A 16,241-nucleotide genomic window follows, 5' to 3' on the forward strand; every position below is an offset into this window, starting at 1 on the left:
ATAAGACGCTACCGACGAGGAAGCGAAGCAGGGGCTGGAGTTCAGAAGGCGGAGAGCAGAGTCCCCCCCCCTCCCGCTCAGCGCGGCGGCGCCGTAGTCAGAACAGAAAGCACCACCGAGGAAGCGCCTGGAAGGTGGCGGGCGGCGACGGCGGCCTCCTCGGCGCCCCACGCCAAACTCTGAAAGCCCGCCGCCCGCCTCTGCTCCTCCCACTCTCTCAACCGATCCTGCCGTGACGCCTCCATTGTGTGCGCAGCGGCACCGGCTCCCGGCGACTGTTGTATCCGGCCGGCGCCTTTTTCTCCTCCTCCTTCCTTCCTTTCCCCCCTCCCCTTTCCCCGTAGAAACTGCCGTGGCCGCCGCCGCCCCTCCCGCTTCTCGTTTTCCTTCAGCCGGGCGGCCCCCGCCTCATCTTCGGTGTCTCCCCCCTCCCTTTCACTCGATGACGCGATGGCAACGGCCAACTTCGGCAAGATCCAGATAGGGATCTACGTGGAGATCAAGCGCAGCGATGGTGAGCCGGGGAAGGGGGAGGGGTGGAGGCAGAGGATAGCAAATCGATGAATGGGTGGAAGCGGTGCCGGGGAAGCTGAGTGGAGCGGCCGCCCTCCGCAGCAGGGACGGCCGGGGCCGAAGGTGGGCGCGGGCCCCGAGAAGGACCGGTGTCGGCGTCGGGGCCTGTGGCGTCGGCCGCGGTCGTTAAGGAGATTTTTATGTCGCCTCTTGCGGCGCGGATGGGGCGGTGAGGCACCCGGGGTGGCAGAGCTGCGCTGTCGCCGCTGGGGACGGCAGAGAAAGAGGGAGGTTGCTGCAGTGCCGTGGGGAAGGGAGGGCGCGGAGCCGCGGGGAGGATTTCGGGGGTGCGGAGTCGTAGGGGAAGCCGCCTCAGGGCTGGGGAGGCACAGGAAGGGCGTGGCCGGGGCCCAGGGAGGCCGCGGCCGGCCAGTTGGAAGGGCTGCACGCGGAAACTCGGGGTAGCAACAGGAGTATTTTCGGCGGGCGATGGGGAAAGCATGTGCGGAGACCCGAGGAGAATGCAGGCAAGTGTCACGTGCGGCTTCTCCAAGGTGTAAGCCTGTATTCTGAAGCCCGAGTACGTGTAGCTTTCCTTCTATTAAAAAAAAAAGCAAATGGAGTGACATCCCACTATTGAGAACAATGCCTTATAGTGCGGTATTTCGCTAAAATAAATGTAATTGCTAACCTCCCGCTGGGATACCCGCGTGTTTGCACACTACTCCCCCGGGGAGGGTGAAGGTCCTGAGTCGATCCCGCATTTTCCATTTCTGCCCTGGGTCTCGTGGCAACCGTGTGTGAAAAGCTTTCTAACGATGCGGATGAAGTTTGTAGGCGTGGGAAGCTTGGGGTGAGATTACACTTGCCTAGTGTGGATACTGCGCGTGGAGGGTTGCAAAATGAATCTCTTGCTCAGCCATGATGAGTGAAATGCCATTGGATGTTCCTAGTTATTTTTGATGACGCTGGGATGAGGTCAGTTTTAAATTCGTTCTAGAAGGGTACCTATCCGATACTGCTTAATATTTGCGAAATTCAGGAGCTCATCACATGTCTAGAAATTAGGTTTTCATGATTGGTCTAAAACAGGGGTCTTCAAACTTGGCCCTTTTGTGACTTGTGGACTTCAACTCCCAGAATTCCTCAGCCAGCCATGCTGGCTGAGGAATTCTGGGAGTTGAAGTCCACAAGTCACAAAAGGGCCAAGTTTGAAGACCCCTGGTCTAAAAGGACTAAGAAATAAATACTATTGTTAATTGTGCTTTCTATTTTAGCATGTCTGTTTGCACTTAATACACTTTTTACTCTGCAGTTCTAACTACAGGTACATTGTTAGAGTTTGTCAGAGGAACCTATCCAGTTAATCAGGCTTAAACAAATGAATTGGCTTAAAATTCTTGGTTGTGTTATATTTTCAAAGTGATTCAAGGAATTTGTTCTTTACCACAGGTGATAAAAATGAGTATGTCTTTAACAAATGTTTCTGTCTGGGGATCATTGTAATTTTTAAAAAGATTCTTGTATTCTACTAATTATAAGAAAGAAAATTATAGAGTTGCTTACTACCATCAGTGGAAAGTGGGATGAATGGAAATCTGTGAGTATCTTTGGTTGGATAGTTCCTGACTGGCTTTAAATAGCTTAATATCTATAGTATCAAATACTTTTAAGTATTTTATTTTTGTAAGGAATCCTAGATTTAGATATTTCTTGTTTTGTGGAGGGTCATTGTCAGCCATCTGCTTATCTTTTGAATTTGTTTTTAAAATTAGTTGACTTGTTGCCTGCTGTTTGGAAAAAAGTATAAATGCTAGCTCAGAAATATAACTTTCGGTAGGTTTCATTCCTTCTAATTCTATAATGAAGCAGGAATTGGAACAACAATATTTAACTTTAAGCAGGGAAGTTGAAAAAGCATTCTGAAAGAATGTAGAAGCAAACAACTTCCTTTCTGTTGCAAAGAAAACATAGATGGGATGTCAAACTCTGTGGCATATCGTGCAGGCAATGGAGTGGGTGTGGTTTAAGCATGAAGGCAGTTTGACACACCTAACATAGATGAACTCACCATCAGCCAAGCTCAATGTGGATGCATTGCTAATATAACTATGACTTGCAGCTTTAAGTCATTTAGGGAATTAAGAAATAGTAAAATATATATGCTGGTGAGATTCAGACCTTTGATATCCCTTTGTAATAAGAGACAGCACATACTTATTTTAAAAGAGTTTTTCACTAATGATAGTTTACAGGTAGTCCTCACTTGCTGACCACTTATTCAGAGATTATTTGAAGATAATGTACAATGGAACTGAAAAACAAGTCTTACGGTTGATGTTTGAAGTTGTGGCTATCATATATATCCCCATGGTCACGTGATTGTAATCTGGGCCCTTGGCAATCAGTTCACATTTATAACGGTCACAGTATCCCATGGCTACATGGTTTCCATTGTGACATTCACAGCTGACTTGGCAGGCAAAATCAACAGGGAAGCTTAAAGGAAGTCACTCATCACAGTCATGTGATGTCACTCTTAGTAACTTGTGATAATTTGCTTAAAGACCGCATGCGGAACTGACCCCTTGAGTTGATATCACATGGTATCACTCTTAACTACCATGCCATTTAGCATCTGGCAATTTGTATTGTGCTTGGTGAGGACTACCTGTATAAATGTTGATTAAAGATTGGTAAAGAATTGAATAATAGTTTTTATTGTTTAAGCCTATTTAACTTATTGCATTGTGTTAAGATACTTCCAGACATAAATTGACTAAAGTTTGTAATGCAGTGAAGTTACCATTTGTATAAGAAATTGATGTTTAAACCAAGGAAAATGCTTGAAGGTGCTTACCAAATAAGATCTTAAGTTTTGTACCACACACTTGATAGGTCAGTGCCACATGAACGTGCCATCCATCAAATAAAAAAGGATGAGATTCTGAGAAAGCATCTAAATATAATACTTACATTTAGAATTCAGATAATTTAAGTTTATTTATAGCAAAGAACTGACAGGCAGAGAAAAAGATTAAATTAAATACTCATTTCCACTCCTTATTCTCTGACTTTGATCCTTTTCTTGAAGTAGTTTTTCCTATTTAAAAGGAATTATGGAAACAGCTCTCATCTACAATAGGAGGATAGGAGAGAATGCCACTATAGCTTTTGCACAGAATATCTGACTGGATAGTCTTTTGGCCTAATCTTTTTCCATTTTTTTAATATTCTGGTAGGTCTATATACAGTGCTACTGTTATTCTACTGAATACTGTATCATTGCTCCTCGAGTGAAGAGCCAATGCAGAGACATGAGTTCAGGACCAGAATTATGGCTTTGCTTCTCTACTGACATTTGGGTTTAAGCTGTGTTAATTTCAGTAGAAGTTGTAGATGTACATAGATTCAAAATGATGTTGAAATGAATCCTATTAAAACTCTCAAAATTGTATGCATTTCTTTATAAAATTTTAAGTAATAGGGCTGCAAAGATCATTGAGGAATGCTTTGTAGGAACAATTTCACTGAATTTTAGCAAAGCCATGTGTTTGCTGATTCATTGCAGTACCAAAACCAATTGAATTGCTTCTGTGGATGTACATATGAACTGGGAAGGCCCTCAAAGCAGTCAGCGATTATGACTCAGTTACACTTCATTTGCACTTAGTTGGAGAAACATATTTATACTCTCAAAATGATAGTTTCAAATATATTCATATATTTTTCACCCAAATTTTGAATGCAAGCTGTATTGCAAAAATGGAAGAAATATGCATTCTAAAGAATAATGGTATTTCATTACACATTTTAGTCAGAGAAGTAAAAGTTAGATTAACTAAGATGTGAACCAAATAAGAATTCTCAGTTGTCTTTTAATGGATAGAAATCTCTTTAAGCATTGTATTTCTACTGGTAAATAAAAACTACCTTCTTTGCGTGTGTTTTTTTCCTGAGTGCATGTTTCCCATTTCTTCATCTAGTAGTTCCTTTCGTTTGAAAGATTAATATTTTGATATTTAGTAAATTATTTAGTCCATGATTTGTATCTCTGATGTCAAATGTAATGTACCTGTCAATACAAAATGGCAGAAAAGTTTATTAAGCTCTCTTAGAATTGGAAGGAGGACCGTTCCGGGCCACAGCATTGCCACCAACCAGTCTGCACAAACAAGCAAAGCCTGGTCCCAGGTGTCCAAATGGTTGGGAACCTCTGATGTAGGCCAGTCAGCTGTTGATCATCTGATTGTTAGAAATATATATATATATATATATATATATATATATATATATATATATATATATATATATATATATATATATATATATATATATATATATATATATATATATATATATATATATATATATATATATATATATATATATATATATATATATATCAGGGGACGCGGTGGCTCAGTGGGTTAGGACGCTGAGCTTGTTGATCAGATGGTCGGCAGTTTGGCGGGTTGAATCCCGAGTGCCGCGTAGCAGAGTGAGCGCCTGTTACTCGTCCCAGCTTCTGCCAACCTAGCAGTTCGAAAGCACGTAAAAATGCAAGTAGAAAAATAGGGACCACTACGGTGGGAAGGTAACAGCGTTCCGTGCGCCTTTGGCGTCTAGTCATGCCGGCCACATGACCACGGAGACGTCCTCGGACAAGCGCTGGCTCTTCGGCTTTGAAACGGAGATGAGCACCGGCCCCTAGAGTTGGAAACGACTAGCACGCATGTGCGGGGGAACCTTTACCTTTTTATATATATATATATATATATATATATATATATATATATATATATATATATATATATATATATATATATATATATATATATATATATATATATATATATATTTGTTTTCTGAGGTTTTCGCGGGTGTTTGTATGTATATATATAGGTCTTGACTTTCTTTGTGGCATGATTTTGTGTATTTGAAAAACTGATATTTTTTTTGTGGCTAACCAAACCAAGATCTTTCTATATCTTATAAGACTTATTTTCAGCTTCCTTATTCAACATCATCCTTGCTCTTTCTCTAATAGTATTCTGAATCCTTAAAACATAGTGTCCATAATTGGATAGATCATCCTAGAATCCTAATGTCCAGAATTCATGAGTATTTCTAGTTCTCTTACCAGTATTAGTACGATGGTTCTCAGCTCTTCCAGCTCCCTTTCATGGATCATTTGCCCTAGAAAAAGTGCTGCCTTTTAAGAGTTACTTCGATTTGCTGGATTGTTCAGCTACAGTTATAGGAAAATCCAAAATAATAAAACCTGATTTTCCTGTCTAGGTGCCTCTACTGAATAATTGCTAAAATAACAGAGCCTATGAAATAATATAACCAGATGTAGGTATAGGTATAAATGATGGCCAGTCAAATTTTCATCCATTAAGACAGACATGTCAAACACAAGGCCCGGGGGCCGGATCCGGCCCGCGAAGTGGTTTCATGTGGCCCCTGAAGCCATCCTGGAAACAGTGAGGGAACGGCCCCCACTGCCTTGGCCCTGGCCCAGAGACCCTCAGATCTGTCCCACTCCTGCCCAGGACCCCATAGGCACCCTTGATGCCAATGATGTAGAGCTGGCCACGCCCACCCAGTAGGCCATATGCACTCTAGCCACGCCCACCCAGTAGGCCACGCCCACCCAGGCCATACCCACCAGGCCCCCTGAGGGCAACCGCAATGCTGATGCGGCCCTCAATGAAATTGAGTTTGATACCCCTGCATTAAGATGAAAATTAATTAGAAAATGCTCTAAACTAGAATATGTTACTGGAGGAAAAAGTTGAAGTCAGAGAAGCAAAGCACACAGTATTATTTCTCAAATTACTGGCAGATTTTCAACATACTTTATTTCCTCAAAATTTAGATTGCTTTCCACAGGTTCCTCTTTGCCAGTCTCTGATGATTCCTGTGCTCCATTGCTTGCTATGGATTTTCATTTGGGATTGGATCAGCTTTGTCTTTGGACCATCAGGTATATTTCAAAAGAGCTCCTCTTATTATCCGACAGTGACATTTTGGAGAATAGAAGCAATTTGTTATTTAATTTTCTTCTGTGATTTAGGGACTCTCCAGATCCCTAGCATTCTCTCTTCCTTTATTCCCACAGAGCATGTGTTAAGGTTTTCGGCAAGTAAAAAGTTCAGAAATAATAAATCCTCCCAGCAAATGCAGTATAAAATTGCAAAGCCTGACTGCAATGTATGGTATTCTTGTTTCAGGTTTGTGACATTTGAACTATTTTTACAAATTATCATGCCCTAGATCACGGGTGTCAAACTCGCTGTGTCATGTGACGTGTTGCTACGTATTGTGACTTTTTTCACATTGCCGAAGCTAGGGTGGTCGCTGCCTCTGCATGATGCGACCGGCCCAGAGGCCGGCAGTTTGACACCCCTGCCCTAGACTCATTTCAATATTTAGCTTAGAAACAATGGTGAGCATTCTGTTTAAACATTAATGCCTAAAGATAGGTTTGATCTTTAAGCATCTTTTCACAGGCACTATTGCAACAGATTTAGCATTCATTTTTGAAAATGTTCTTTGGGAAATATTTCATTATTACTATAAAAGTCTTATGCTTGCCAAAAGGAAAAAAAATACCATATTTCTTCATAAAGATGTGACCAGAATAATAAGTCTAGGCTTGGAATTAAATGTAGAAAGAATTGACCATATTGTAAGGAGATATTCCTTAGATAAAAGCATCTGGATGTGTTAAAGTATCATTAGAAACCTCATTATTGGATGAAAACTGAAATAGACTTGCTAGGTATCAAGATTCATATTTTTCTCAGAAATGTTTTAGTGATTACCATACTTATTTTAATCAAAGCCATATACTTTACAGCTTTCTGTGACCTGTAAAATTGTTGTTCATATGCAAACACACTAAGTATTGGTAGAAACTTAAGATCTTTTCCAAGTCACATAGTATAAGTCATTTAGCAGAATTCTTTGCTCGGTGTAAGAATCGGCCAAATCATCCTCTTACAAGTAAGCTATCCAGCCTTCACCTGAAAATTTCCAGTGAAGGTGAGTCAGTCAAGCTTTCTGAGCTGATAGTTGCAGTATTTAACAGTTACTGCCATTGAGAAATTCCTCTTAGTATTTACCTTGAATTCTTTTAATTTCAATTTCTTGATTCTAGACCTGCACTCACTTTCAGTAGAGAGGCAGTTCTTCATCTTGTTCAGGGGTGTCAAACTCGCAACATCATGTGACGTGTCACGATTTATCCTGATTTTTTTGCCATTGCCGGCAATGGGGTGAGTGCGATTTTGCTATGATGCATCCAGTCTGCGGGCCGGCAGTTTGACACCCCTGATCTTGTTTTTTGTGACAGCCTTTTAGATATTTGTGGATAGCTACTGTATCCTTTCTTAGTCTTCTCTTTGGCAGGTTAGGTATGTTTAGTCAACCAACACCGTTCTTACAAACATTTCCAGCTTTTCTGTGTCCATTTATATATTTAAAATTTTGCAAAAACTCCTTGTTTAAAAAAAGACTCAAAGGTAAATTAAAATATTCAGTTAAAATACTTTTTAATATGTACTACTATAGTCTTCACTTTTTAATACGTCTTATTTTAATCAATTCTTCAAGCATAGTCTAAGACAGGGCTTTTCAACCTTTTCACCCATTGTACCACTTTTAGGATATGGCAACATCCGAGTACCACGAGTCGCCTAGCAAGGTATCAAAAACTGGATGACCCCCCCCCATAAGGAAAAAAAGTGATGAAGTACAGGTAGCCCTCGACTTACAACAGTTCGCTTAGTGACTGAAGTTACAATGGCACTGAAAAAAGTGCCCCCCAAGCCACAGCCAAGCAAGACACATGCCTGCCTGCCCAGCGGCGCTCTTCCTCCTGTCCGAGGTTTTCATTGTTGTGAGCATTTCTGTTGAGGATTGGCAGTGGGGGTGGGGTGGGGGGTGTTTGGTTTTTATTCCCCCCCTCTGTTGGGTGGTTGCAGCAGGTTTTGGTCACTTCACCTGACCCTGGGACACTGTGACCGTCATAGATATGAATCAGTTGCCGAGCATCTGAATGTAAATCACAAGACCCTGGAGATGCTGCAACATTCCAGCTGATCGGTGCTTCTTCTGCACTCACCAAAAGTGCCAGGATCAGCGCCGAGCTCCAGCTGGAGCCTGGCGCTGATCCTGGCGCTTCCATTGAGTCCTGACAGCCCTGAAGCTTCAGCCATCTCTCGCTCAGGCTTGTGCGGTGCTGCCACCGGTTCAGCTCATTCCCATCCCTCGCTACCACTTTTCTAGGATGGTCGCGTACTACCTGTCAGGTGCCAATGTACCACAGGTGGTACCTGTACCACTGGTTGAAAAGCCCTGGTCTAAGACTCTAAGCATACTAGTCTTACATCTTAAAGTTGCTAAGATTTAGACACAAAGGTCTAACCTGTACAAAGTATTGTGGTATTTATTACTTTCTTTGATCTCGATGCAGTGATTTGCTTAATGTGCACCACTAGTACACCAGGGTTTTCTTTTATACATTGTCAACAAGCCATAACTTTCAAATTTAACTCTGCAAATTTAATAAGCAATTTTATTGACATTGCAAGTTTGACACCCCAACTCTAGGTCATTTATAAGGATGGGGAATAGTATTGGCAGTGGAGGGTGCCCTACTTGATATTTTATCCCAGGATGATGTAACTCATTTATGAAGAAAGTATGAACACCATTGTTTAAGTAGTTGTACATTTACTGAAATAGAATACTACTGTTTATAGTTTAAAATCCATTTTCTTAATTTTTATTTGGCACTTTTTGCATAAAATGAAAGAACTAAGCTACTCTGTCTAGTAGTTCTTAATGGATGAACCTATTGAAGCGCTATATTTCTGTTTCATAAGAGAAAAAAGTTGGTTTTTTTCTGTAACATTTTTCTAGGGGTTTGTCACCATTTTTTACCCTTCTAGAACAACTGAATTATTTTTTAGCCTTATGGCTATATTGAGTGGTATACGTCCAATAAAAGATAGTGGTGAAGATATTTATCAGAGGATGTTTTATCTATTTGAATTTATTTATATTTATAGAAAGAAGTATTAATATAAATTATTGTTTTTATTTCATGCAATAATATATTAATGGTGGTATAATAGTATCATAATATATTAATGATATTAACAGAAATAAGGATTGATTGGTCTTGGTTTAATTCTTTTATGCTATATGAATTTAAGCCTCACTTTAGAGCTTGTTTGCTACTGAATATTTTTGATCACAATTCAGTTGTGAGCAGTAACTGGATAGAAAATCGAGGTTACAAAAATATGGTTGTGTATTCATGGAAAAATGCTTGTGTCTTGGGCTCTAAAGGTTGTCTTATTAATTTATACTGAACCAAAAGCATGACCAGACAAGATAGTCTAGATTTGTTTTTTTTAAAGTTGAATCTTAGTATGAAATTGGATAAATTTATATCTATTTAATAGGTTGATGTATTTTTCTCTTTTTAAAAGTATGCATTTAAAAGAAATAATTTACGTTAGGGTTTTATGAAATCTTAGTGTTGGATAGTTGGTTTTCTTATTTTTATTTTCTATGGGGGTAGTCTTCCCCCCACCTGTTTTGATCTCTGTTAGGTATTTAAAAAAAAGAATTTCATTGTATAACTTTATTTTATATAATAGTAATGCAGTTGTATAGTTGGTACAATGTTTTTTAAAAGTAGTAATAAATGCGCAGAGAATTTGCCCTATTATAGAAACTAAGCTCTCTGTGTTTGTGTGTGTGTGTGTGTGTGTGTGTGTGTGTGTGTGTGTGTGTGTTTTCCGGTGTTTTTTCTTGCTGAAGGTTTGGGCTATCAAACTTTTGGTTACTTTTTCCCCAGACTTGAGGGTTAGAGACATCTAGTCAATGTTTCCATAATTATTCTGTCTGGCCTGAAAATTGGTTCCTACCTTGCCAACTTCAGCCTTTACAGGGATTATAAAGAAATCCATGGACTAGATTGAGAAGATGAAAAAACTGATCCTATAAGGAAGGTACTGGCAATCTACTTCGTTATTGCTGCCAAGAAAACTAAATGGGTCTATCCATGTTGTCATCAGGAATCAAGGTAGACTTGATGGAGTTTTTCCCTTTTCTCACATAGACTTTTGTGAGATAGTCTCAATGAAAAGTTACTTCCTAGTTTGATAATTTCTTAGAAATTCTTCTGCCTACCAAAGAACAACACAAAAGCATGATCATCAACATATTTTAATGAAAATCTGATCTAAAAGAAGTTTGTCTTGGCATCCCTGAGGTGCCTACAAATGGCAGATCTACACTGCGAATGGGACAACTTGCTACAGCCAACTCAGTGTGGCCAACTCGCCATGGCAAAGTTGCCATGGGCAACTCGCTACAGCCAACCCGCCACATCCAATTTGCCATGGGACAACTCGCCATGTCCAACTTGCGGTGGGACAACTCACTGCAGAACAATTTAACTATTCTATTTAATTATTTAAAATAAATTAAAAATTATTTAAATTTGTACCATTTACATTACATTTCATTCTGTTCTTCCTTTTGCATCCTTTCCCATAATTTCTTTGATATTAGTGTAACTTCATCCCTCAACAAGTTGTCCTGTGGCGAGTTGGCCTTGGAGAGTTATCCCATAGTGAGTTGGCCATGGTGAGTTGGCTGTGGTGACTTGGCCATGACAAGTTGGCTATTGTGAGTTGGCCGTGGAAAATTGTCATAGTCCTGATCTATACTGGTGATGTGCTGCTTTTCTGGTTTTGCTTCAATTACCTAGATCAGGGGTGTCAAACTCAATTTCATTGAGGGCCACATCAGCATTGCGGTTGCCCTCGGGGGGCCGGGTGGGTATGGCCAGGGTGGGCATGGCCTACTGGGTGGGTGTGGCTAGAGTGCGTATGGCCTACTGGGTGGGCGTGGCCAGCTCTACAACGTTCGCATCAAGGTTGCCTATGGGGGCCTGGGCAGGAGTGGGACAGATCTGAGGGTCTCTGGCAGGAGGAGGGTCTCTGGGCCAGGGCCAAGGCAGTGGAGGCCGTTCCCTCACTGTTTCCAGGATGGCTTCGCGGGCCGCATGAAACCACTTCGCGGGCCAGATCTGGCCCCCGGGCCTTGTGTTTGACATGTCTGACCTAGATGTTTGAGATTCATTTCCATGTAGAAATATTAATTTCTACATTTGTGATCAATTCCATTGAATTCCTCTGTATAAACAATAAATGTATCCAAAGTGATGGAATCTCTTTCAGTTCCTTACACTGTGTGGATTGTTGAGGGCCAAAAATATTGGTGTTCCTCTCCTGTCTAATGTGTCCATTTTTGAAACTGATAATTTTAAACTGAAAAGGCATTGTTGATACTGGGAGAAGAAATTCTCAATTTGTGATAGGGCAGTCGCCATAAACCACCTTGATTTTGAAAGTTCTGGAAGTTATTCTTTTAAACTTTTATTTAATGTCTTTTATGAATAGGGACGCGGTGGCTCAGTGGGTTAGGACGCTGAGCTTGTCGATCAGAAGGTCGGCAGTTTGGCGGGTCGAATCCTGAGTGCCGCGTAACAGAGTGAGTGCCTGTTACTTGTCCCAGCTTCTGCCAACCTAGCAGTTCGAAAGCATGTAAAAATGCAAGTAGAAAAATAGGGACCACTCCGGTGGGAAGGTAACAGCGTTCCTTGCGCCTTTGGCGTCTAGTCATGCCGGCCACATGACCACGGAGATGTCCTTGGACAAGCGCTGGCTCTTCGGCTTTGAAACGGAGATGAGCACCAGCCCCTAGAGTCGGAAACGACTAGCACGCATCTGCTGGGGAACCTTTACCTTTTACCTTTATGAATAGTTATGTTCTTAATATGTATATACTAAAAACTGTAATAAAATAATATTCTATTGCAGCAGAGTTCCCCAACCTTTAGAGCTTTGGGCTTGCCTGCTGTTTGTGCAAGTGGGGATGCGCACACCACCACTTTCCCACTACTTCCGTGGCCCGGTTCCAAATGGCTCAATGCCCAGAGGTAGGCCTTGGCCTGAGGTTTGGGGACCCCTGTATAACAGAGTTCACATAAGATACTTAGCTTTCCTGACAACAGAACATACTACTTAATTCTTATGGCAAAAATGCCAGTTATTCTAAAATAATCAACTTTAAAATTTTATTGGTATTTGTCTTTTCTGTTACATATGCTTATTTGAATTTCAGAATAGGTCACTTCACCCAGTTTTAACGTAGTGTTCTAGCTTCTGTGGTTATGTTAGTGGCATAACTTAAAATTTCTGGCTAGACTTTAGCAACTGAACTAAGTTCATTCACCAAGAGAAAAATATGTTTTGTCTTCAGTAGTTATTTTGAATGAGTGTATCAGAGAAACAAAGAAATAGATTCAAACTGAGGAAATGAGCCTGGCTTCCTTACACTTCTCCAGATAAATCTGTAAACATGTACAAAGGACAGAAAATTCCCCAAAGAAAAACAGCTGTTTATGTGATAAATGGGAAAGCAGAGCTTGATTGTCTGTTTCAGCTTTGTGTATTGGGTCATTTAGAAAATGATTAGGTATGATTGCTTAGTGTCTGAAATAAAAGAAAGTACAAACACTTCCTTTGGAAGAATCATGGTTCTTAATAGTGTTTTCTTGCTAAGTGTAAATCCTATAGAGATAAATATTGAATGTTTGTTAGCCATTCCATGGGGTAAAACAATTTAATTATATTAATGTTCATGAAAAAAAAGTCTGCAGTTGTTAAAATCATCAAAGAACCAATTTTACTGTCTGGCCAAATGTTCCAAATACTGAATGTGTATGTGTATGTTTATGTAAATATATATTTTTACTTTTTTAGTAGTTTTGAAGGAAAAATACTTTTATTTTTAAATATCAGTTTCTTTTATGTACTTTAATAGATTTGTAAATGTTCCTGATTAATTACTGATGGCAAGCAATCCCTATCATTCAAGAAGCAAGCAAGCATGTTTTTTTTAAATTGAATGGTGGTGGAAATTATTCTCTCATATTTTTTTCCAAGAATCAGTATTAGGATTGTTTGACAGCTGCAATTTTAAAGCATCCGTGTGATTCAGAAAAAAGATCTGTCTGCTTTAATGAGTTGACTCACTAAATCTGCCATGTCTAAAAATAAAATTTTGGATATTTTAAAGTGGTGTTGTGTTCATTCTTCCATGCATTCTTCCATGCATTCTGTAACTTTTTTTAACGTGTTGAAGCATGTTCAATCTTATTCTCTCTTATACTTAGCACAATATATGAGGAATAGTGTATAAGCTTTATTGGCTTATACACTATTGCAAAAATATTTTTATAGATTTTAATACCAAAAGCCAACATAAGGACAAGGAAATTATATACTTAGCCAATGTTTAGTTTGCGATTTCAAAGATGCCAGTTCCTGAAGTGCAATTTGTGTTAATGATGAAAAACCTCAAACTGATTCCTTGACAATTTATACAGTATTATTCTCTTTTACTTTATATTGTTAACACAGAGTTGCCCTTGATGTTCAAGCTAATTATCTAATGGCATGGATTAGCCATTAACAAATATCAGCATACCATATATAACCTCAAGGAATAACTGAAACAATGTGAACTGAAACCATGACCCCAATCACACAAAAATGCTGACAACCACCACCAGCCAAATACATCTTCATTACATACCTCACCCATTTTTATAAACTCATGCCTAATCTTTAACTTGCCTTACTAATCAACAAAAATCCAATAAAAGTTATCAAAAATACCTAACATAAATATATAGCCCCATTTTCTATTTAAAATCAAATCCAAATACCTCTCTTTAATAATGAAAATCTAATTCTAATTAAGAATTAAACATTACAAAAATTCAAAATTACTAAGCATTACCAGAGCTAATTCCATATATATATACATACATATATGTATGTATGTATGTATGTATGCATATGACATTTCAAGGCACTGTACAGGTGAAAGGTACCCCCATGGGGTCCCCCATCTCTGGTGTCATTGCAGAGGGAGTCCTGTCCACGTATTGCCCCAATTTTTGGGTGAGATACGTGGACGACACCTTCGTGATCGTCAAAAGGCAGGACAAGGACAGGCTGATGAGGAAGCTCAATTCCATCTATCCTGATATCCACTTCACTGCGGAAGAAGAGACCAATGTGGTTTTGGTCTTTTTAGATGTGTTGGTTAGACGTCAACCTGGTGGCTCGTTACACACATCGGTCTACCGTAAATCCACCCATATGGACAGGATACTTCATTACGAAAGTAAGCACCCCACAACCCAGAAGGCCAGCTGTATTAGGACCCTCTTTAGACGTATAGACACGCATTGCAGCACGAATAAGGCAAAAAGGGAAGAAAGACGCCGCCTTTATCGTGTCTACAGAAACAACGGGTATCCACCTAACTTCATTAAACAATACAGCAGGCCAGGTGAACCTACCCGCCATCAATGTGAAAACGCCTTAACATCACAAATAACACTGCCTTATATCCACAGTGTATCCGAGGCTACAACGCGCATACTAGCCCCTCACAAGGTTGGTGTTGCCCACAGACCTGATCGGACTTTACGAGCTTGTGTCATGCACCCTAAAGATCCACTCCCCAATGAAGAAAAATCCCCGGTCGTGTACAAGATGTCATGCCAGAATTGCAATTGCAATTACATTGGGGAGATGGCAAAACGACTGAGGACTAGAGTGCACGAACACAAGCTCGCTATTAGAAGACAAGAACAACATTCACAGGTGTGGGCACACATGGCTACACATAACCACGTCTTTAAGAGGGACTGAGGCAATTGCCAATGACAACACTAAAGGCGGCCGCTTGTTTAAGGAAGCTTGGTTTTCAAACCACTCCTCTATCAACCGGCACATAGACCTCCCCCCTGCATACCAGGCACTAAGGAATTGGGAAGAGGAACGACGTGCACGATATGGAGGCAAACAGCGCAAGCACTTACAGAGCGCCTCATTGTATCAAAATCAAGATCGCACAAACATACCACCACCCTGCATTGTAGAACACAGGGAAGAAGAGAAACAACTATTTAAAACCTCTGGTATAAGAACATGGGCAATGACTAGAGCTATGGCTATAACACACAGAACTGTCAGCAATCCACTTTTGACAACAGACACCCAGAGTCAACTACATCCCCCCAAAATGGATGTGCAACAACTCAAAGGAATATAGCCGGCCTCAACAAACAGACCGGTGACGCGCTCCATGAGCGGAGTGCATACACCAACAGTAGAAACACGATCTCCCCACACCAGCGTTTCCATCCTGATGACGTTGGCAGTTAGCCAATGAAAGCTTGATCTTTTAACAATAAAAACTGTTTTAGTTTTTCTTATTCCATCCCAGTGTTCGCTTAGTTTGTTAATTTTAATATGCCTGGGTTTCGTATTTTTAATCTTATCAAGGAAGGAAGATAGATAGATAGATAGATAGATAGATAGATAGATAGATAGATAGATAGATATGGATATGTATGTATGTACATATATAAAAAAGGAATACATACACACACACACATATACACATCAGGAGAAATGATATATATTGCAAACCAACCATTGCATCCAAAAACAAAACTATCCAATCAAAATGTCTAAACAGCATCAGAGTTTGCAATCTATTATTTAACTATAATCAAATCAATGTTGCTTTTTTCTTCCCAGAAGTCTTTAAAT

General features: G+C 40.1%; 1 protein-coding gene across 5 annotated transcripts in view; it reads left to right on the plus strand.

The window, feature by feature from the left end:
• The first annotated feature begins 298 nt into the window (after positions 1-298).
• Positions 299-16,241, plus strand: part of KIF2A (kinesin family member 2A) — a 71,771-nt gene continuing 55,828 nt past the window's right edge. For all 5 annotated transcript variants that reach the window (XM_081320250.1, XM_081320246.1, XM_081320248.1 and 2 more), the window contains exon 1: positions 299-514. In XM_081320250.1, the coding sequence (XP_081176376.1) occupies positions 451-514 (64 nt within the window). In that variant the 5' untranslated portion in view covers positions 299-450. The remainder of the gene's footprint in view (positions 515-16,241) is intronic.

Source organism: Vipera berus (assembly GCF_964194415.1).
Source record: "Vipera berus genome assembly, chromosome: 2".
NCBI classification, from domain to species: domain Eukaryota; kingdom Metazoa; phylum Chordata; class Lepidosauria; order Squamata; family Viperidae; genus Vipera; species Vipera berus.